Source organism: Oncorhynchus tshawytscha, linkage group LG12 (assembly GCF_018296145.1).
Source record: "Oncorhynchus tshawytscha isolate Ot180627B linkage group LG12, Otsh_v2.0, whole genome shotgun sequence".
NCBI lineage: Eukaryota > Metazoa > Chordata > Actinopteri > Salmoniformes > Salmonidae > Oncorhynchus > Oncorhynchus tshawytscha.
Genome location: NC_056440.1, coordinates 42,896,152 through 42,919,674, shown reverse-complemented (window position 1 = coordinate 42,919,674; position 23,523 = coordinate 42,896,152). Strand labels below are relative to the sequence as shown.

At 41.8% G+C, this 23,523-nt stretch overlaps 1 protein-coding gene across 2 annotated transcripts in view; it reads left to right on the top strand.

The window, feature by feature from the left end:
- The window catches only part of LOC112263373 (ras GTPase-activating protein 1), a 56,108-nt gene that overhangs the window by 22,099 nt on the left and 10,486 nt on the right, over window positions 1-23,523 (top strand). For both annotated transcript variants that reach the window (XM_024439532.2, XM_024439530.2), the window contains exons 2-6: window positions 15,380-15,532; window positions 19,935-20,070; window positions 20,370-20,440; window positions 21,012-21,129; window positions 21,392-21,423. In XM_024439532.2, coding sequence (XP_024295300.1) covers window positions 15,380-15,532; window positions 19,935-20,070; window positions 20,370-20,440; window positions 21,012-21,129; window positions 21,392-21,423 — 510 coding nt within the window. The remainder of the gene's footprint in view (window positions 1-15,379; window positions 15,533-19,934; window positions 20,071-20,369; window positions 20,441-21,011; window positions 21,130-21,391; window positions 21,424-23,523) is intronic.

The window sequence follows — 23,523 nt, the reverse complement described above, 5'->3', positions numbered from 1 at the left end:
ATTGTCAATCAGTGTTGCTTCCTAAGTGGACAGTTTGATTTCACAGAAGTGTGATTGACTTGGAGTTACATTGTGTTGTTTAAGTGTTCCCTTTATTTTTTTGAGCAGTGTATTTTGGAGATTTCGTTTTCAAATAACCTAAAGTGAGTGAGGAAAAAGGCCGTTCTTGAACATGGGGTGAGGCATTCTTACTCATTTGTAAATAACGTCAGTTTGTTATTTAGTTGTTTGTTTCTGTTTTTAGAGGGAGAGAAACCAAAAGCCCACTATTTGCCTCGTGGGTCCCCTGGTTGCGGCAGGCACAGGTATCGTACCAGCATCTGTAGCAACTCAGTTTGCACCGCAGTATCTTAGACCGCTGTGCCACTCGGGAGGCCCCATCCACAACGTTTTTAATGCTGATCAATTGCCTTCCACAAAGTATCAAAATACAGGGAGGTGTTGGCAAGAGTCTATTGTCCTGCTGATAGCCCACAATGGGCTATTATTATACATAGTGTCCAGGTCTATTTTGATCCAAATCCATGAATGAGTCACTCAACTTTATGTAGGTGCCGAGGCTATATGCCTGCGCCGTCAACTTGATTTATTTAGCCGACATATATATCTTAAGAATATAATTGAACATTTTAGTTTCTCTTAGAATAAAAACCTTAGTGCAACAGTTTTTTTTAGTAAGTAATACTGACAAGTAGAATACCATTTATTTTTTATTTTTTAGGGTGTGCGCATGCAGGACAGAGGAATTGCAATTCTTACACTATTGTTCTAAATACAATCACCTTCATCCTCATCATTCAGTTAATTGAAATTCAATTTTGAAGTCATGCACAATTAGCAGTTTCTTTTTGGTTTATGTCATCCATTCAATCATTGTCAGTTAGACACTTGCGCCTTCAGACCCAAAAGCATAATCAGTGCTCTAACTCCACCTTGCGCTGGTCTGGAGCAATGAAGCAGTGACGCAAGGTACCGTACTAAACCACAAATGACCTAAGTCGTGCAGCATAATCTCAAAATCTTTAGTTGAGCAACCACTGTAGTAGGTGCCAGGTGCACCGGTTTGAGCCAATAACTGCTACGCTTCTGGGGGTTGCCTCTGTAGTAGTAACAACTTTATCATAATCCCACAGTTCTTAAAGTACTAACAGTACTAAGCAGGTTTTGGTAGGACTTGTAGTTTTGAAACCAAAATGTACCTGTAGGGTAGTATACAATATTCTGCGTTGTTTAGAAAATGCCATCAAAATGGGTCAGAGTTTAACAGGTTAAATCCGATGGAACATGATTGCTAGTCATTTTGGAGGAGCAAAGCAGTCAGAATTCCCATAATGGCCCTCTGATTAAATGGGTCAAAAGCTTTGAGTAGCTTTTGTAGGGAACCTGATTGGCAACCATAAGGTTGGAGATTTTTTCTCTGTGTGGGCACTGTGATGGAGATGGGGCAACATTCTGACTGGGCTTTAAAGTCTTGGAGGATGCCCTTAGCCCTCCATCTGTGTGCGTCAGCTAGTCCCTGTGTGCTGTCACTCTCTCCCTGACTGAGGGTAACAAGCTGTGACACTCAATCTGTGAAGAAAAATAGAGCTGTAATCAAGCCTTTGCTTTTTCCAAATGTTTTGTATGTGAAGTGGTTGAAAAATGTATATGCCTTTAATTTATAAAAGTATAGACTCTTAGCTTTCATTTGACACAATGTGACATGCTCCTATAAACTTCTCATGTTGGTGCACATGGGTCATTTTTAGATGGAAATACCCAGATCACAATTTGCATAATGATCCGGTTGGTACATAAACCCATGTAGTGTTTACATTTGAAGATGTTGTGTTTTTGTACATTTACCAAAATAATCCTGGAGTTTGTAATCAATATGGAATTTCAGGGTGAGTGTGTCTTGAACCACGCACACAGCTAGTTACAGGTGACATGTGGTTGTATGTAAGACCCCCACAGAAGCCCCACAGAGGTTATGGCAGCATGCTCAGGGCTCGACATACAGGGCTGCTCACCGTGCCAGTGGAGGTTTTGGAATCCCTCTGGGCCAGTCAATCATCCACATCAGTGGTCTGCTTGGGCCAGTGGGAAAAAAAAGATTATCACAATGCTATTTTTTAATCTGGGCTATATAATTTATAATTTAAAAAATATATAAAAAATTCCCAAAGCTGTTCGTTATATAGATTATATATCACATGCGCACATACCCTAGTTTGAGCGGCATAATCTGTCAGGCAGCAAGAGCGCGCAGCTCTCAACTGGTTGTTGCATGAAAGAGCTCACAGAATGAAGAATGACAGCGGTAGGTAGGAAATACATTTAAACTTATCTACCAGTAAATGCTTAGACAACAATCGGTATTCTAAAAGTTTAGTCTTAAGTCATCATGAACCGTTGAATTAGAGGTCGACCGTTTATGATTTTTTTCTACATCGTTACCGATTTATTGGAGGACCAAAAAAAGCCAATACCGATTAATCTGCCAAATTTTTAAAATGTATTTGTAATAATGACAATTACTACAATACTGAATGAACACTTATTTTAACTTAATATAATACATCAGTAAAATCAATTTAGCCTCAAATAAATAATGAAACATGTTCAATTTGGTTTAAATAATGCAAAGAGAAGAAAGTAAAAATGGAATATGTGCCATGAGCCTTGCTCAGAACATGAGAACATATGAAATCTGGTGGTTCCTTTTAACATGAGTCTTCAATATTCCCAGTTAAGAAGTTTTAGGTTGTAGTTATTATAGGACTATTTCTCTCTCTACCATTTTGTATTTCATTAACCTTTGACTATTGGATGTTCTTATAGGCACTTTAGCATTGCCAGTGTAACAGTATAGCTTCCGTCCCTCTCCTCGCCCCTACCTGGGCTCGAACCAGGAACACATCGACAACAGCCAGCCTCGAAGCAGCGTTACCCATCTCTCCACAAAAGCTGCGGCCCTTGCAGAGCAAGGGGAACAACTACTCCAAGACTCAGAGCGAGTGACGTTTGAAACGCTATTAGCGCTCAGCCCGCTAACTAGCTAGCCATTTCACATTGGTTACACCAGCCTAATCTCGGGAGTCGATAGCGAAGAGCTGCTGGCAAAACGCACGAAAGTGCTGTCTGAATGAATGCTTACGAGCCTGCTGCTGCCTACCACCGCTCAGTTAGACTGCTCTATCAAATCATAGACTTAGTTTATAACATAATAACACACAGAAATACGAGCCTTAGGTCATTAATATGGTTGAATCCGGAAACTATCATCTCGAAAACAAGACGTTTATTCTTTCAGTGAAACACGGAACTGTTCCGTATTTTATCTAACGGGTGGCATCTAAGTCTAAACATTCCAGGTTACATTGCACAGCCTTCAACGTTATTTCATAATTACGTAAAAGTCTGAGCCAGGCGGCCCAAACTGTTGCATTTACACTGACTCTGCGTGCAACGAACGCAAGAGAAGTGACACAATTTCACCTGGTTAACATTGCCTGCTTACCTGTGTTTCTTTTAGCTAAATATGCAGGCTTAAAAATATTTACTTCTGTGTATTTAATTTTAAGAAAGACATTGATGTTTATGGTTAGGTACACATTGGAGCAACGATACGCACCGCATCGATTATATGCAACGCAGGACACGCTAGATAAACTAGTAATATCATCTACCATGTGTAGTTAACTAGTGATTATGATTGATTGTTTTTTAGAAGATAAGTTTAATGCTAGCTAGCAACTTACCTTGGCTTACTGCAAGGCAGGCTCCTCGTGGAGTGCAATGTAACCATGTGGTTAGAACGTTGGACTAGTTAACTGTAAGGTTGCAAGATGGAATCTGACAAGGTAAAATTACGTTGTTCTGCCCCTGAACGAGGCAGTTAACCAATCATTCCTTTGCCGTCATTGAAAATAAGAATGTGTTCTTCAACTGACTTGCCTAGTTAAATAAAGGTGTAAAAAAGAAATCTGCCAAATCAGTGTCCAAAATACCATTTTGCAATTGTTATGAAACTTGAAATCGGCCATAATTAATCGGTCATTCCAATTTAATCGGTCGACCTCTAGTTTGAATGAAACTTTTTATAGGCTTTCCCTGTAAACCTTAACAATTTTAAATGTTAACTGCAAAGTAGGCCTACCTGGCGGAGTGATATCATGTGGATTTGTATCAATTTGTTTTGCAACCTGCCGTCACACTTAGCCTACGCTGTACATTGTACAGAAACGCTGCTCGCCAAACCCAATTTTCTCTTGGTAAGTGCACAAATGAATTAGAAACGTATTGTTGTGGACTTAGAACATCAAATGTGTATTTTTTTTATATTTTTATGTATGTATGTAAACAAAAGTGTGTGTGAGTGAACTTGAAAAAAACAAGAAACTCTGGAACCTGGAAAATCAAAACCGGAAAAATTGAATTTAGCAAAAATAAAACTGACTTTATAGGGCCCTAAAATATAGACTGCTGATTTGTTGAAAATCGCGAACAATAACACCCTTTTTTAGATCGTTTGAGGGGGGAAAATAAAACATTTGCACCAACAATGTAAAAAAAGATGCATTGAAATTATGCGTGCGTCACCAGCTTTCTTGGGCCAGTATTTTCATTCTGACCAGTAGCATTGTTGGCACAGGCCCAGTGTGCCACTGGCAAATTTACCTGGATGTCAAGCCCTGATGTGTTGTTGCTTTCCAACCATACTCGTGTGACGTCACTCCCTATCTACACTGCCCCACTTTTCCTAAAGCCAATTGGCTGCATGATCATGATGCGTGGCTTTATTTTAGACTCCAGAGAAAGGGAGGGAAAGAGAGACGTTCTTTCTGCTTGCCTTTAAGATGCAGACTGACTCAACGTCCTCATCCTGTAAGAAAAAAACTTTCCCTCAAACCTTCTGGACGATAATAAAACTGGACAACTTATCAGAATATTTTCAAATCGCTTAGCAAGGCTTCCAGCATATGTGAGGTCTGGTCCAGTCCAGCAGCCCCCTTCGGTTGCTGCTCACAGACCCTAGAGTGTGGACTGACTTTATCGGGACAGCAGGTTTATAGCATCATGGCACAGACTGATTTAGAGTTGTGTTTGAGTTGCTTTCCGTGCCGGAGCATTAAGACCCTAGTCACTCCGACTCAACATTCTCCTCAGCAGCAGAATAAGTAGCGTCAGTGGAGCGGGCACACCTTGTGAGAGAGCGGGACAAACGACAAGATGCAGCAGAGAGCCAACTCTGCGTAAGTGGGGCACCTAGCCAGCCAGCTCTCCTTTTACTCTCTTAACAGGCTGGTAGGACAGGATATATAGGATTTGCATGTTCTATCTCTTTGTCTCTCTCTGTTTATTAATCTCTCCCAGACAGTTGGGTTTTTGGAATTACCCATACCTTTTCCCCTAAATATATTTTCGTAATGCTTTGCTTTTGTTTGGAGCTGTGTTTGGGTGAGTTATTGCTTTGATTCTAGTTTACATTCATATATTTGTTGATTGAGTCCACATTAATTGGATTCATTGATATAGATTAAAAAGCTGGTGTGTGTGTGCATATAATGGTGTAGAAATATGTCCCCAATGTTTTCCTCCTGTAGTTACAACTAGATGCTCCTCTAGAATTTTTGTAGGCCAGTGTCAATAAATATTAGGACAAGCTTCATTATCTCCAATTTAGGGCTATGTAGAATACACATTTAAATATGGACTGTTTGGCTAAACATTGTTAGTGCCAGTGACAGAGGACAGTCCTATCCGTGCAGAGAAGACACGATGAGCTCCATTTCCCCTCTGACAGCTGGCAGCTCCGCCGAGGCATATTGCTAATGTAAAGTGGTGGTGCAGTTTCATTATTTGTTGACGTTGATGAGCAGTGACTGGACGACTTCGGAGATGTTTTTGCATGGCGAAGGGAGGGGAAAAACAGCAGAGGCAAATGCACAAGGGAAAACTAGTGAGCGAGAGAATAAGACTCAGTCCTCGTTCAAGCAACAACAAGCCAAGTGCCCTCTAAGCCTTAGATGTAGCCCTTGCAAATCGAGAGGTCTCAGTCCCGCGCTCTCCCTCCATCCCTGCTCGCCAGCCGTCCAGGTCTAACCAGAGGTCACGTCCTGAATAGTCAAACAACACAGAAGCATTTTTGCTTCATCTCAGGAGGAGCCTGGGGGGGGGCAGTACATGGTATATAGGCTTTTGCCTTGTGTTCAAACCATTTCAGGGTCGAAGTTGTCGCTCAAGTGGTGAAAAGCTCATTTCTAAACCTGTTGCTTCTAATTGGCCATTTTTACATACTGAAAATACCATTCAGTGTGTAGAGAAATCTGTAGAGAAATCACACACAAAATCAGGTAGCCTAAATGTTACAATGTTTCTAGGGCTGACCACATTTAGTCGTTTGGTCGATAGGCTGTTGGTGGACCAAGATTTCTTTAGCTGGGCAGTTGCAATTTTAGTTTTTTTATGGTGCACAAGACACCTGTCTTATTTGTGCCTGTCTCAGTGGACTAATCCATTGCGGAACTGCACAGTTATCACTCTTAATAACCTCTTGATTCTAGCCATCCCGGATCCGGGATCGTGAATACAGCCTCAAGCTCATTACCATAACGCAACGTTAACTATTCATGAAAATCGCAAATGAAATGAAATAAATATGCTAGCTCTCAAGCTTAGCCTTTTGTTAACAACACTGTCATCTCAGATTTTCAAAATATGCTTTTCAACCATAGCAAAACAAGCATTTGTGTAACAGTATTGATAGCTAGCGTAGCATTTAGCGTTAGCATTGAGCGGGCAACATTTTCACAAAAACAAGAAAAACATTCAAATAAAATCATTTACCTTTGAAGAACTTTGGATGTTTTCAATGAGGAGACTCTCAGTTAGATAGCAAATGTTCAGTTTTTCCCAAAAGATTATTTGTGTAGGAGAAATCGCACCGTTTTGTACATCACGTTTGGCTACCAAAAGAAAACGAAAATTCAGTCATCAAACCGCCAAACTTTTTTCCAAATTAACTCCATAATATTGACTGAAACATGGTAAACGTTGTTTAGAATCAATCCTCAAGGTGTTTTTCATATATCTCTTCGATGATATATCGTTCGTGGAAGTGTGCTTTCTCCTCTGAATCCCATGGGAAAATGCCTGCAGCTGAAGATTACGCACCAATTTAGACAAAGGACACCGGGCGGACCCCTGGTAAATGTAGTCTCTTATGGCCAATCTTCCAATGATATGCCTACAAATACGTCACAATGCTGCAGACACCTTGGGCAAACGGTAGAAAGCTTAGGCTCGTTCATGGCACATTCACAGCCATATAAGGAGACAATGGAAAACAAAGCCTCAAATTCTGCTCATTTCCTGTTTGAAGTTTAATCTTGGTTTCGCCTGTAGCATGAGTTCTGTGGCACTCACAGATAATATCTTAGCAGTTTTGGAAACCTTAGAGTGTTTTCTTTCCAAAGCTGTCAATTATATGCATAGTCGAGCATCTTTTCGTGACAAAATATTGCGCTTAAAACGGGCACGTTTTTTTATCCATAAATTAAAAGAGCGCCCCCTATATCCAAGAAGTTAAGACGTGAGACTGAATATTGTGTATCTTATCTACAAATAATGGTGAAACTCTAATAAATTCTCCCCCAAGAAAATGTATAACAAATGCGCTTTCTCCAGTGTTGGTTACGGTCACAGTCCGCGGTTCTGTAAACGTAATCTTCAGTGTGCTGTAGAATTGGTGCCTTTCCCCATATTGCTGTGTGCATAATAGCAAAGTTAACCAGCATATTGGGATTGAGAACAATGCGGCGGAGGCAGCAGCAGCAAAGGTGTGGAACCAGCCCTTGCCTTACCCTAATTGTCTAAGAAAATTGAGGAGACATGAAACATCAACTTAAGCTATTGATTGTAGACCTAATTAACTATTACATTTGCCTGGCTTTAAATGATCCATATACAGTATCAGTCAAAAGTTTGGACACCTACTCATTGAAGTTTTTTTTCTTCTTTTTTCTACATATAGACCATTATTCTATAGAATAATAGTGTAGACATCAAAACTATAAAATGTAGTAACCAAAACAGTGTTAAATAAATATATTTGAGATTCTTCAAAGTAGCCACCCTTTGCCTTGATGTCAGCTTTGCACACACTTGGCATTCTCTCAACCAGCTTCATGGGGAATGCTTTTCCAACAGTCTTGAAGGATTTCCCACATATGCTGAACACTTGTTGGCTGGTTTTCCTTCAGTCTGCTGTCCAACTCTTTCCAAACCGTCTCAATTGGGTTGTGGTCGGGTGATTGTGGAGGACCGGTCATCTGATGCAGCACTCCATCACTCTCTCCTTGGTCAAGTAGCCCTTACACAGCGTAGAGGTGTGTTTTGGGTCATTGTCGTGTTGAAAAACAAATAGTCCCAGTAAGCGCAAACCAGATGGGATGGCAATTAGCTGCAGAATGCTGTGGTAGCCATGCTGGTTAAGTGTGCCTGGAATTCTAAACATCACTGACCGTGTCACCAGTAAAGCACCATCACACCACCTCTTCCATGCTTCACGGTGGGAACCACACATGTGGAGATCATCCGTTCACATACTCTGCGTCTCACAAAGACACGGCGGTTGTACATTTGGACTCATCAGACCAAAGGACAGATTTCCACTGGTCTAGTGTCCATTGCTTGTGTTTACTGGCCCAAGCAAGTATCTTCTTCTTATTGGTGTCCTTTAGTGATTTCTTTGCAGCAATTTGACCATGAAGCCCTGATTTTTTTTATTTTTTATTTTTTTTTACTCCTCTGAACAGTTGATGTTGATGTCTGTTACTTGAACTCTGAAGCATTTATTTGGACTGCAATCTGAGGTGCAGTTAACTCTGAAGAACTTATCTATAGCAGAGGTAACTCTGGGTCTTCCTTTCCTGTGGTGGTCCTCATGAGAAACAATTTCATCATAGCGCTTGGTTTTTATGACTGCACTTGAAGAAACTTTCTTGAAATTTCCAGATTGACTGACCTTCATGTCTTAAAGTAATGATGGACTGTCATTTTCTTTGCTTATTTGAGCTGTCCTTGCCATTGTTTATTATTAAAAGCATTAAGAAGGAAAGACATTTTATAAATTGACTTAACTTTGCACATCTGTAAATTAAAATGACAGGTGATTACCTCAAGAAGCTGGTTGAGAGAATGACAAGAGTATGCAAAGCTGTCATCAAGGCAAAGGGTGGCTACTTTGAAGAATCTCAAATGTAAAATGTTGTGATTTGTTTAAGTTTTTTTTGGTTACTACATGATTCCATTTGTGTTTTTGCGTAGTTTTAAAGTCTTCACTTTTATTCTTCAATATAGAAAATAGTAAAAATAAAGAAAAATCCTTGCATGAGTAGGTGTCAACTTTTTGTGTGTGTACAGATCATTAAGAACACCTTCCTAATATAGATTTGCACCCCACTATTTGCCCTCAGAACTGCCTTTATTTGTCGTGGCAAGGACTACAAGGTGTCGAAAGTGTTCACAGGGATGCTGGCTGATATTGACACCAATGCTTCCCACAGTTGTCAAGTAGGCTTGATGTCCTTTGCATCAAGAATAGTCTACTACCCAAACGGGAAACTGCTGAACGCGAAACTCAGCATTGCAGTTTTTGACACACACAAGCCGGTATGCCTGGCGGCACCTACTATCATACCCCGTTAAAAGGCACTTAAATCCTGTCTTGCCCATTAACCCTGATTCATCTACACTGATTGAAAAATGGAGGCCCTCTTCTCTCATGTTGTTGTAGTGATTGTGTCTTGGTTGCCTTTTGTCATGGGGTGAATTTTGGTCCATTCCTCCTGACAGAGCTGGTGTAACTGAGTCAGGTTTGTAGGCCTCCTTTCTCACAAACGCTTTTTCACTTCTGCCCACAAATTTTCTATAGGATTGAGGTCAGGGCTTTGTGATGGCCATTCCAATAACTTGGCTTTGTTGTCCATTAGCCATTTTGCCACAACTTTGGAAGCATGCTTGGGGTCATTGTCCATTTGGAAGACCAATTTGCAACCAAGCTTTAACTTCCTGACTGATGTCTTGAGATGTTGCTTCAATATTTCCACTTAATTTTCCATTCCTTGTGATGCCATCTATTTTGTGAAGTGCACCAGTCCCCCCCCACTCCAGCAAAGCACCCCCACAACATGATGCTGCCACCCCCGTGCTTCACTGTTGAGATGGTGTTCTTCGGCTTGCAAGCATCCCCTTTTCCTCCAAACATAACGATGGTCATTATGGCCAAACAGTTCCGTTTTTGTTTCATCAGACCAGAGGAAATTTCTCCAAAAAGTACAATCTTTGTCCCCATGTGCAGTTGCAAACCGTAGTCTGGCTTTTTTATGGCAGTTTTTGAGCAGTGGCTTCTTCCTTGCTGAGCGGCCTTTCAGGTTATGTCGATATAGGACTCGTTTTACTGTGGATATAGATACTTTTGTATCTGTTTCCTCCAGTATCTTCACAAGGTCCTTTGCTGTTGTTCTGGGATTGATTTGCACTTTTTGCACCAAAGTAGGTTCATCTCTTGGAGACAGAACACGTCTCCTTCCTGAGTGGTAATGACTGCTGCGTAGTCCCATGGTGTTTATACTTGCGTACTATTGTTTGTGCAGATGAACGTGGTACCTTCAGGCGGTTGTAAATTGCTCCCAAGGATGAACCAGACTTGTGGAGGTCTACAGTTTAAAACTTTTTATTTTTTTTATCTGAGGTCTTGCCAGATTTCTTTTGATTTTCCCATGAAGTCTAGCAAAGAGGCACTGAGTTTGAAGTTAGTTCTTCAAATACATCCACATGTACACCTCCAATTGACTCAAATTATGTAAATTATGTAAATTAGCCTATCAGAAGCTTCTAAAGCCACAACATAATTTTTAGAATTTTCCAAGCTGTTTAAAGGCGCAGTCAACTTAGTGTATATAAACTTCTGACCCACTGGAATTGTGTTACAGTGAAATAATCTGTGTGTAAACAATTGTTGGAAAATTTACTTGTCATGCACAAGTGGATGTCCTAACTGACTTGCCAAAACCATAGTTTGTTTACAAGAAATTTGTGGAGTGGTTGAAAAACAAGTTTTAATGACTCCAACGTATGTAAACTTCTGACTTCAACTGTGTGTGTATATCTATCTCTATCGTTTTTCAACCACTCCACAAATTTCTTAACAAACTATGGTTTTAGCAAGTTGGTTAGGACATCAATTTACAACATAATATAGATATAGTGCGATTGCTGTAGCCTATGTTTACCAATGTATTTCCATGTTGAAGCAATGCAATTAGAACAATGTTGACTGCAAACACAAAATATTTAGCTAATATGGTGCAGGCTATTTAACAAACTAGTCCATTAACAGACTAAAATTCAATTTTTAGTTGATGACAGCACACTACATTAAAGACCGTAAATACACAACTTGAAGCAACCACGTATTTAGCCATGGAGCACATTCTGATTGGCCAGTGAGGGGCTCCAGACACACCCACAGCTTGTTTATTCAACAAAACCCAGCTCTTTCGCGCTACTCCACCCATAATTCCGGTTGTGAAAATGGCACATATTTTGGACACCCCCGAACCTGTAACGCTACTACCAGGGCTAAGATTTAACATTGTGTTAGGGCTCTATTTTACCAAACCTATGTCAGATCAGGTCTGCATTGTATGTTTGTGCAGAAGTTTTCTTTGGTTTTTAACTAGCCTATTGATGCAATTCTTTTTGCAGCATGACCAATCAGTTTTATTGTTGACAAGTTTCGGTTGTTGCTCTTTTGAAGTGCACAGTATGCAGGATACAGAGGGAGCAGCCTTATTTCAGAGTAGTGCTTGAGTGTTATTAAACTAGTAGCAAGGCAGAATAGAGCGTCACTGCTGCTCTCGGTTCATGCACTGACACGACAAGGCATTCCTCAGACTGATAAAACCAGCGTGTCCTATCGCTGCTGTCATGGGTTATGGTCATACTGCACATATCACAACACCCTGGCTAACCCCTCTACCCATCCTCCAAAATGTTCTACCGTACACACAGGCCTATTGAAAATAAGCTCGTACATTAGTGAGGACTGCGTTGCTCGTAGCCTTCAACTTATTTTAATGTTGATAAGACATCTCGTTTGGTTGCCATGTTTTTGTTGCTTTTAAAGTTATTGTGTGCAGTAGCTTGTTGAGTAACTTTTAGCTGGTTAGGGATATTGCAAATAGGTCGGTGGAATATTTATCTCACTGCAGTTCATTAACTTGCGCACACAAGCGTTTTCAGACATGGCGGGGTTGGAACACTTTTATGACGGGTGGTGCAATTAAATATGACAAACATCTCATATGATTCAGTAAAATCACATCTGCAGTTGCAGTTTTTGAATGTATGCAAGAATACAGTATGAGCCAAGAAACGTTCACAGCTAGACTCACATCCTCTATCAGACACCATAGTGACCAACAGCTATTGACAGTTCTGATCTAGGTGAAATTAATTCACTCAGATGCAGTTGCAATATGATTTAGCCCATCAGTTGATACAGTAGCCTATACCTGGACATCTGTCTAACCCATAGCAGGCCAGTACACCTGAGCTCCGGAAGACAAACACAGCCTGGAGGAGTTTCTCTGCATGGAACTCATCTTCTGCTGCCTTAGTGTTTCCACTTGACTCAGTGTAAATCTGCACACTGTTTACTGTGGACCTTCTATAGAACAGGGCTTTGACCCCCAACCTTACTGGAAGGTTTAATAAGGAAGCCCATAAGTGCACAGCGCTCTCTCAGCTGCCTCAGGATGGACCCCCACTGTCTAATTCGCCTAGGCCTACTATGCACACATCTCATGGCGCAGGTAATATGTGAGTTCCCTATACAGGCTGGTGTCGTTTATTTGCTGCAAGCAAACGTTGGGTGAATGTAGCCTAATATGGTTCTCTATAGTGGACAGATATATTTGATGCAATTTCTTCAGTACTTTCAGAGTTCGAAATTGCAGTAGGCCTAGGCTAATTATACACTTGACAAACCCGACTTTTCAATCAGGCACATAATGTATGTTCCAAAACAACAAAAATGCCCCTTTACATGAGGCAGATGTGTTGGAAAGACGCTGTCAGCAAAACTCTAACTGACAGAGTCCGTTCTCTCTCCCAGGAAAACCTGAACATCCAATTCCGCAGCAACACTGTTGGTTCTGGCCAACCTGGTTTGTATGCGAGGCACTCCACTCAGCTGTACTACAGTCAGTCTCATGTTTTGTCCATGCTGACAGATATGACTGAGGTGGGAGGAGAAGGCCCCCTTCCGCCTGTGCCTTCCCCCAACCCCTTGCCCATTAAGGCCTATGCCACAGGGATGTCTGCTTTTCTGTAACTGGGAGCCGGCCCTGCCATCAGTAGTTGAGGGCAAAATGTTCAATGTTTTAAACGTCAACTTCCTCGATGACATTGAATTTAACCACATCTTGACCAGCATATCTATTTCACTACCTCTGACAGCCACTGATTGACCTCTCTTATAGATACTACACTCTGGACCTTAACTCCTCACATAAGCCTACTGCTGAAAACTGCTTTGAAATGGCCCTGGCTTGGGTGTCACGTGTACACCATTAGCCTATTCTTACTTCACACACCTAGTTTATTCTCATGCACTCCACCCGTAAGCTACATATTAAGTGTAGTCCACACACAGATACACTTGCACTCACTGCTCTCAATCATTCTTTAAGTCATAGGCCCTACTCCTTAGCTCTTCTCTCAATCACATACTCACTTCTCACATCTGTCCTCCTCAATACTCTCTCAATCACACAAATCCTTTAGCCAGTCCCCTAACCCCCTCCCAGGAGCTCCACTGGCCCATTTCCTCCTTCACAGCACGCCTGCCTCCACACCACAGACTTCACATTCTCATTATTATTTTACAAGTGCAGACCCTTGCTCTTCTAAGCCAGATGGGAGCCCTTAACGTCCTGTGTGAAAAGAGCTACTGCAGCACCTCATGCATCCCGCCTCCCCAGGCCCCCTGTCCTGAGGTCGCTAGCCCAAATCTGGGCCAGCGAGTACATCCACCCCCCCCCCTTCCATCTGTCAGGAGTGTCAAGTCAGTAACCTGCTAAAATTTTAACCAGTGTTGTTTGAAAAGCTACTGTTTAATTAAAAAATCAGCCTGGTTTTAATGGTGAGGCGGAAGCTTAAAAAGCTTTTAGCATTTGCGCTCCGTTCCACTCTCCTCTCGCCTGTTTTTGAGTGAATGCTCTCTAGGTACACTAAAGGGTAATCTTAAAATGCGGTTTCTTACTGGCTTAATATTTCAGAAGATATCAATGTAATGTTTTGCTCACACCCGCAGTTTTTATTTTATTCAAGTCAAGCCCACAGCACTCCCAGTCAAGACCCAGCCTACTAGGACTACAACGTAATTTTTTTAGCAGTAGGCTATTTGAATCCGTCCCCAAAAAATCTGTGTATTATTATGAATGAGTGTTAAATATGCATTATGTAGACATCGCTCCGCCATATCCTGGTTGCTAAAATTGGAATTGTTTGCCTAATTTCAGTATAGTGTAGAGAATCGTTGTACCATCTAAACCGCTGTGAATTTGTTGTTTTTACATATCCAAAAATATTGTATTTTCAGCTGTTTGAAGCTGGTGTACAAAACCCAAAAGTAAGACTAAAACAAAACTTAAGACCGGGAAGCATAGAAATATTGCACATACAACAGATCTACTGCTTCTTAGACTCGCTTTCAATGAGCATGACAGATCTATAACTCGCATTTCTATGCGAATTTAGCCAGGTTACCCAGAAAGTTAAATATTGCAGCTTGAATGAACAAACGAGTGTAATGTCCATTGAGTCTATGCATGTGAGGGAACAAGTGTGACAAACTGAGTGGTTGATTTGAGAACTAGTGAATAGTCGAGTAGTGATAGTTAATTTGATTGAAATGGGGTAGCCTAAAATAATGGGCGAAGGGAGTGGGTGTTTGGGTGAATGAGGTAAGTAGGCTATTTTATTTATGACCCCAACATATTTATTCATCAATTCAGTGATTTTAATTATTCATAGTGTTTACGATGTGAACCAAATTTGAACTTGCACGGCTATTAGGCTGAATGAAGTATGTTTGAATAATGTCATGCCGTGTAACAAGCCTACATGAAGACCTTGTTTGTGTGTAACTGTGCACATGTCACTCCCTCCTGGAATCCTCTCGGATGGTACGCTAAATAGAGCACATAGTCTTCGTGTTGACAACGTTTTCCCGAGAGGGAAAAAACCAACGGAGTCCAACATAATGTAAATGCAGGTCTATTCATCTGAGGCTGACTGTAGCTTTCCCTCCCTGTCTGTGTGTCAGGTGGTACCATGGGAAGCTGGACCGGACCATTGCTGAGGAGCGGTTGCGGCAGGCCAGGACCCCCGGCAGCTACCTCATCAGGGAGAGTGACCGCCGGCCCGGCTCCTTTGTCCTGTCCTTTCTCAGCATGACCAGTGTGGTCAACCACTTCAGGTCAGTACCCACACAGACCGAGAGAGACACTGAGCCTATAAACACTTGATCATGACTAGGGCTGTTGCGGTGACCATATTACCTCCACACCGGCGGTCATGAGTCATAAAGGCAGTCAAATTCCACATGACCGTTTAGTCACGGCAATTCTCCAAGCTCTGATGCTGCTGATTTGCCATTAGTAGCCTACCAAACTTGCTAACTGCCTGGTACTCAGCACGCTATTGTCCCTCTAATCAATCTGACATCAATGCAAATGTAATCAAACATTGTCTTGGTCTTCTTTAGACCTGTCTATAATGGATTTATTGGGAGGGTGTAGGCTATATTACATGGATTTATTGGGCTTTTAAAATGGATTTATTGGGCTTTTTAAAATGGATTTATTGGGCTTTTTAAAATGGATTTATTAGCCAAAAAGTCATTTTAAAAAGCCTATGTGTGGAAGCTAGGAGATGCTAAATATGTTTGTTAATTAATGGTCAATTACCTTGAGACTGACCAGTTATTTGCTTAACAATCACTGGCTGACAATTCCGTGACCACAACAGCCTTAATCATGACTCAGTTCCATTACATTAAACATTAAGTAATTGGACAAAGGTGTCTTCTGTAAGGGGCAGTTTTAAGATCCCCTGACACTCTGTCTGAACATTAACATGCATTGCTTGCATGTACGGTTTTGGATCTTATCTTTCATTTCAGTAAGAAATTAAATTGATACACACCTTAAAACGGTTAGGGTTAGTGTTCCCACACGGCCATATCTCCATGTTACAGCACTTGTTTATGGAAAACAGACGGAAGACGAGCCGACCACCTGTGCTAAGTAGTTCATTTGACAACAAGGCTACCTAAATTCTACCAGCACGTTGACTGTGGTACCTGCTCAAGCAAAACACTGGACCACTGCTACTCTAAATTCTGCAATGCATACAATGCCCTCCCCATCCTCCCTTCGGCAAATCCGACCACGACTCCGTCTTGCTCGTACAGTCCTATAGGCAGAAACTCAAACAGGATGTAACCGTGACTAGAACCATTCAACGTTGGTCTGACCAATCGGAATCCATGATTCAAGATTCTTTTGATCACTTAGACTGGAAAATGTTCCGGGAAGCCTCAGACAATGACGCGGCTAGGGATACTGTCTGGACCAGCAGCCTTGCAAATGTTAACACGTTTAAATATCTTACTCACGTCGGGCACAGAGGAGGAGAGGTAGGGGCCGACGTAAGTAAGACATTTAAACGTGTTAACCTTTGCAAGGCTGCTGGCCCAGACGGCATCCTTAGCCGCATCATCCGAGAATGCGCAGACTAGCTGGCTGGTGTGTTTTAACGGACATATTCAATCAGTCACTATCCAAGTCTGGTGTCGCTAAATTCAAGATGGACACCATTGTTCCTGTACCAACGAAGGCAAAGATACCTGAACTAAATGACTATCGCTCTGTAGCACACACTTCTGTCATCATGAAGTGCTTTGAGCGACTAGTCAAGGATCATATCACCTCCACCTTACCTGCCACCCTAGACCCACTTCATTTTACACACGGCTCCAACAGGTCCACAGACTATGCAATCGCCATCACATTGCCCGATCCAATGTGGACAAGAGGAATACCTACGTAACAATGCTGTTCATGGACTACAGCTCAGCATTCAACACCATAGTACCCTCCAAGCTCATCATTAACTCAAGGCTCTGGGTCTCAAACCTGCCATGTGTAATTGGGTCCTGGACTTTCTGACGGGCAGCCCCCAGGTGGTGAAGGTAGGAAACATCTCCACTTCGCTGATCCTCAACACTGGGGCCCCACAAGGGTGCGTGCTCAGCCCCTCTCCTCTGAACTACCTGTTCACCCATGACTGCGTGGCCATGCACGCCTTCAACGCAATCATCAAGTTTCCAGACACAACAGTAGTGGGCTTGATTACCAACAGGCAGCCTACAGGGAGGAGGTGAGGGCACTCGGAGTGTGGTGCCAGGAAAACAACCTCACTAAACATCAACAAAACAAAGGAGATGATTGTGGACTTCAGGAAACAGCAGAGGGATCCCCATATCCACATCAACGGGACAGCAGTGGAGATGGTGGGAAGTTTCAAGTTCCTTGGCGTACACATCACGGACAAACTGAAATGGTCCACCCACACAGACAGCGTGGTGAAGGCGTAACGGTGCCTCTTCAACCTCAGGAGGCTGAAGAAATTTGGCTTGTCACCTAAAACCCTAAAAACAAAATACAGATGCACAGTCGAGGGCATCCTGTCGAGCTGTATCACCGCCTGGTACGGCAACTGCTCCGCCCACAACCGTAAGGCTCTCTAGAGGGTAGTGAGGTCTGCACAACGCATCACCGTGGGTGATCGCCCGATGTAACAGGTAGGCCAAAAAGATTATCAAGGACAACAACCACCCAAGCCACTGCCTGTTCACCCCGCTATCATCCAGAAGGCGAGGTCGGTGCAGGTGCAACAAAGTGGGGACCGAGTGGGGAAAAAAAAAAAAAAAAAAAAAAAAGCTTCTGTCTATCTCAAGGCCATCAGACTGTTAAACAACCATCACTAATGTAGAGAGGCTGCTGCCAACATACAGACCTAAATCACTGGAGACTTTAAGAAATGTACTTAATAAAGGTATCACTAGTCACTTTACATATAATGCCACTTTAATGTTTACATATCCTACATTACTCATCTCATGTGTATATACTGTATTTCATACCATCTATTGCATCTTGCCTATGCCGCACGGCCATCGTTCATCCATATATTTATATGTACATATTCTTATTCCGTCCCCTTACATTTTGTGTATAATGTAGTTATTGTGAATTTGTTAGATTACTTGTTAGATATTACTGCACTGTCAGAACTAGAAGCACAAGCATTTTGCTACACCCACATGTCACATGTATATGTGACAAATAAAATGTAGAGTTGATATAGCGTGCTCCGAACACCTGTGTATAAGCGTAACCCGGGAAATGGAGCGGAACATCCGTTTTGTCGGATGGAGGCATCCATAGCTGCGTGGATTGGTGCAAAACTGCTACAGTAAGTCAATATAATTGACAGAGTGTAAAGAAGGAAGCCTGGACAGAATAAAAATATTCTTAAACATGCATCCTGTTTGCAATAAGACGCTAAAGTAATACTACAAAGAATGTGGCAAAGCAATTCACTTTTAGTCCAGAATACAAAGTGTTATGCTTGGGGCAAATCCAATATAACGCATTACTGAGTACCACTCTCCATATTTTCAGCATAGTGGTGGCTGCATCATGTTATGGGTATTGCTATAAACGTTAAGGACTGGGAAGGTTTTCAGGATAAAAAAGAAACCGAATGGAGCTAAGCGCAGGCAAAATCTTAGAGTAAAATCTGGTTCAGACACTGGGAGATTGATTCGCCTTTCAGCACAATAACTTAAAACACATGGCCAAATCTATACTGGAGTTGCTTACCAAGAAGACCCTGAGTGGCAATTTTTGACTTAAATCTACTTAAGTCTTTGACAACACCTGAAAATGCTTGTCTAGCAATGATCAACAACCAATTTGACAGAGCTTGAAGAATTTTGAAAATTATAATGGAAAAATGTTGCACAATCCAGGTGTGGAAAGCACTTAGACTTACCCAGAAAGACTCACAGCTGTATCTTGATAATCACAGGACATATTGTATCGGCACCTAAGTATCGTGATAATATTGCATCGTGAGGTCCCTGGCAATTCCCAGCCCTAGTGCATACTGTTTTAAACTTTTTTATTTTATTCAACTGTATTTGTTCCAATGCGTTTGCTAGACCTGTCAATGAGGTCCGACGTTCATTGATGACCAATACCTCCTAGACCTGATCAACACCAGGCACTTCAGTAGACGATTGATAACATACAAGGAAATGATGACATCTCATTCACAACATTGCATTATAGGAACCCGTGTGGATTGGTATTAGGAAGGCAAGGTTAAACATGTAGCCTAACCATAAGAAGATGTATTTGAATGGTGTCTAGTCTACATTACCGCATAGTCAGACTGAGATGTCCCCTCTGTTCGCTGCCTCGCCAAGACTTCAATCATGTAATTTTCATCATTACTCGAGCAATTTCACACAAGACTATTATCTGATGAGCCATGGTGGTTTAATGCATGTCTTTTCCTTTTGTTTCATAGATGCCAGGGCAACTGGGCCTAATTTTAGCACTGTGCTGCTCTGCTCTTGTACTCTTTGATGTTTTGGGTCATTGTGGCAAATGTAGACCTGTTGTCTGCTGATAAATTGTTCAAACTGTCAATTTAGCTTTGGGCTATTTGTATTTTCATACATTCTGCAGTCTGTGCATGCATTGTGCTGATCAGTTAATCATTCTTTGTGTTGTGTGTGTTTACAGGATAATCGCCATGTGTGGAGATTATTACATAGGCGGGCGGCGGTTCTCGTCCCTGTCGGACCTGATTGGTTATTACAGCTTCGTGTCTTGCCTGCTGAAAGGTGAAAAGCTGCTATCGCCCGTGGCACCCCCAGAAGTAAGATTTCATTGCACTTGAGTAGAAATGGAAGTTAGAATTTCTTAGACACATACTCAATATATCTGGGAAATATCTACTTCCCCCTACACCCCAGGCCATATATCATAACCACTCTCAGGAGAGAAGGCAGGCATAATGCTAATGAGTGGTGTGAGGCTGTGAAATCATCCTGGAGGGTGTCTGGTGGAATACTTTTAATTTGGAATTCCGAGGGGAGTTGAAGATATGAAGATTTTTGTGGAGGCATGGGTTAATGTGCAGTTCTGTGTTTTTATTGTCTGTGCTCGTGTGTGTAGCCTGTGGAGGACAGGAGGAGAGTGAGAGCCATTCTTCCATACACCAAAGTGCCAGAGACCGATGAGATCAGGTAAGCCCTACAAGAAGCTTAAGACATTTGTGGAAGGTGAAAGTGTGTGTTTGCCCTGTTGGAGATCACATTATCTGAATAGGACAAAAACAGACCTCTCCCTTTCATTTAGCAAATCCCAGCATGCGAACAGATGAGCCTGGCTATTCTTCATGTTGTCAGATCTGAGAAAATGTCTGAACCCTTAACACAGACACACTGCTAGCACAGACTTAGCTGGCTGGAAAGAACCATGCTATCGTTCTTCACAAAGGTGTTTGGTAGCTTACATGAGACACCTTGTGGAGAATGGCTGGTACGACACCCAAAGACTACCATATGTAAAAAAAAAAAATATATATATATATTTAAAAAATAGTTCAGTTGGGAATAAGCTGTAAAGCCTCAAGCGTCCGCACTGCCTTTAGATCTCATAACTAAATAGTTAATTGTAATTGAAACGAACAGACTGTTTCTAGTGCATTTGTGAAACAGAAGATGCAGGTGTGAGTTCATGTGTAGCAGCACATTAAGATGGTAACACATTTTTTGCCCCCAGTTTTTATTTTTCTTCCCTCTCCATGTCTGTTAGCTTCCTGAAAGGGGACATGTTTATCGTTCACAATGAACTGGATGACGGCTGGATGTGGGTGACCAACGTGAGGACGGAGGAGCAGGGCCTCATTGTGGAGGACCTGGTGGAGGAGGTGGTGAGTTGAGTACAGCACAATGTCTGCTCTGCACAGGTCTGGGATCAGCCCTAACCCGTAACCAAATTGCACTATTCCCTATGTAGGGCACTACTATATACAGGAAATAAGGTGCATTTTGGGACAGTCATGGTTTGCCATTTAAACATTTATTTTCTCAACCTTTTCTACTCAGCTGGCAATTGGAGTCTTTATGGGTCTATTCAGGTGTTTTCTTTTTCATTTGTTACGTCTCCACTGATTTGTTCGTGCTTATTTTCAGGGACGGGAGGAGGACCCACACGAGGGCAAAGTGTAAGTTCTGATTTGGCTTTTTCCTCTTAGGTTGCCATAATGTCTATGTTATTTCATATGTAATCCTTTGTCAATACAGATAATTTCATCAACACTTTTCTCAATACCCACCATTATCCAACCCCCCACAAAACATTCACTCAATAGGTGATATTAATTCCGGAAAATGGCTGTTTGGATATTTTTAGACAGCCTATAATTTGAGGTTCATTACGTCCCTGCCTTCTGGCTGCCTCGACATACGCAACCCATGTTTACCCTATCCTCTAGCCAAATTATGTTTTCATGTGGTGCATGAATGGGTAGGAAAGCTTGATTGAGAGCATACCGTATACAGTATGCGCCGTTACTGACTTTGACATAATCCATGTTTGCATCTACACGGCTCAATGAATCTCTAACAATAATGGTGTGACTCTGACCCAACACACAGTAAGGCTGTAAATGTGTGCTCATTTTGTTTGCCGGCTTCCCAAAGACAGACATACAGTTGAAGTTGGAAGTTTACATACACCTTAGCCAAATACATTTAAACTCAGTTTTTCACAATTCCTGACATTTAATCCCAGTAAAAATTCCCTGTTTTAGGTCAGTTAGGATCACCACTTTATTTTAAGAACTTGAAATGTCAGAATAATAGTAGAGAGAGTGATTTGTTTCAGCTTTTATTTCTTTCATCACATTCCCAGTGGGTCAGAAGTTTACATACACTCAATTAGTATTTGGTAGCATTGCCTTTAAATTGTTCAACTTGGGTCAAACATGTTGGGTAGTCTTCCACAAGTTTCCCACAATAAGTTGGGTAGTCTTCCACAAGTTTCCCACAATAAGTTGGGTGAATTTTGGCCCATTCCTCCTGACAGAGCTGGTGTAACTGAGTCAGATTGGTAGGCCTCCTTACTTGCACACGCTTTTTCAGTTCTGCCCACACATTTTCTATAGGATTGAGGTCAGGACTTTGTGATGGCCACTCTAATACCTTGACTTTGTTGTCCTTAAGCCACAACTTGGAAGTATGCTTGGGGTCATTGTCCATTTGGAAGACCCGTTTGGGACCAAGGTTTAACTTCATGACTGATGTCTTGAGATGTTGCTTCAATATATCCATATAATTTTCCTTCCTCAAGATGCCATCTATTTTGTGAAGTGCACCAGTCCCTCCTGCAGCAAAGCACCCCCACAACATGATGTGGCCACCCCCGTGCTTCACTGTTGGGATAGTGTTCTTCGGCTTGCAAGCCTCCCCCTTTTTCCTCCGAACATAACGATGGTCATTATGGCCAAACAGTTCTATTTTTGTTTCATCAGACCAGAGGACATTTCTCCAAAAAGTACAATCTTTGTCCCCATGTGCAGTTGCAAACCGTAGTCTGGCCTTTTTATGGCGGTTTTGGAGCAGTGGCTTCTTCCTTGCTGAGCGGCCTTTCAGGTTATGTCGATATAGGACTCGTTTTACTGTGGATATAGATACTTTTGTACCTGTTTCCTCCAGCATCTTCACAAGGTCTTTTGCAGTTGTTCTGGGATTGATTTGCACTTTTCGCATCAAAGTACATTCATCTCTAGGAGACAGAACTTGTTTCCTTCCTGAGCGGTATGACTGCTGTGTGGTACCATGGTGTTTATACTTGCATACTATTGTTTGTACAGATGAACGTGGTACCTTCAGGCATTTGGAAATTGCGCCCAGGATGAACCAGACTTGTGGCGGTTACATTTTTTTAATCTGAGGTCTTGCCAGATTTCTTTTGATTTTCCCATGATGTCAAGCAAAGAGGCACTGAGTTTGAAGATAGGCCTTGAAATGCATCCACAGGTACACCTCCAATTTACTCAAATGATGTCAGTTAGCCTATGAGAAGCTTCTAAAGCCATGACATCATTTTCTGGAATTTTCCAAGCTGTTTAAAGGCACAGTCAACTTAGTGTATATAAACTTCTGACCCACTGGAATTGTGTTACAGGGAATTATAAGTGAAATAATCTGTCTGTGAACAATTGTTGGAAAAATGACTTGTGTCATGCCCAAAGTAGATGTCCTAACCAACTTGCCAAAACTATAGCTTGTTAATTAACAATACATTTGTGGAGTGGTTGAAG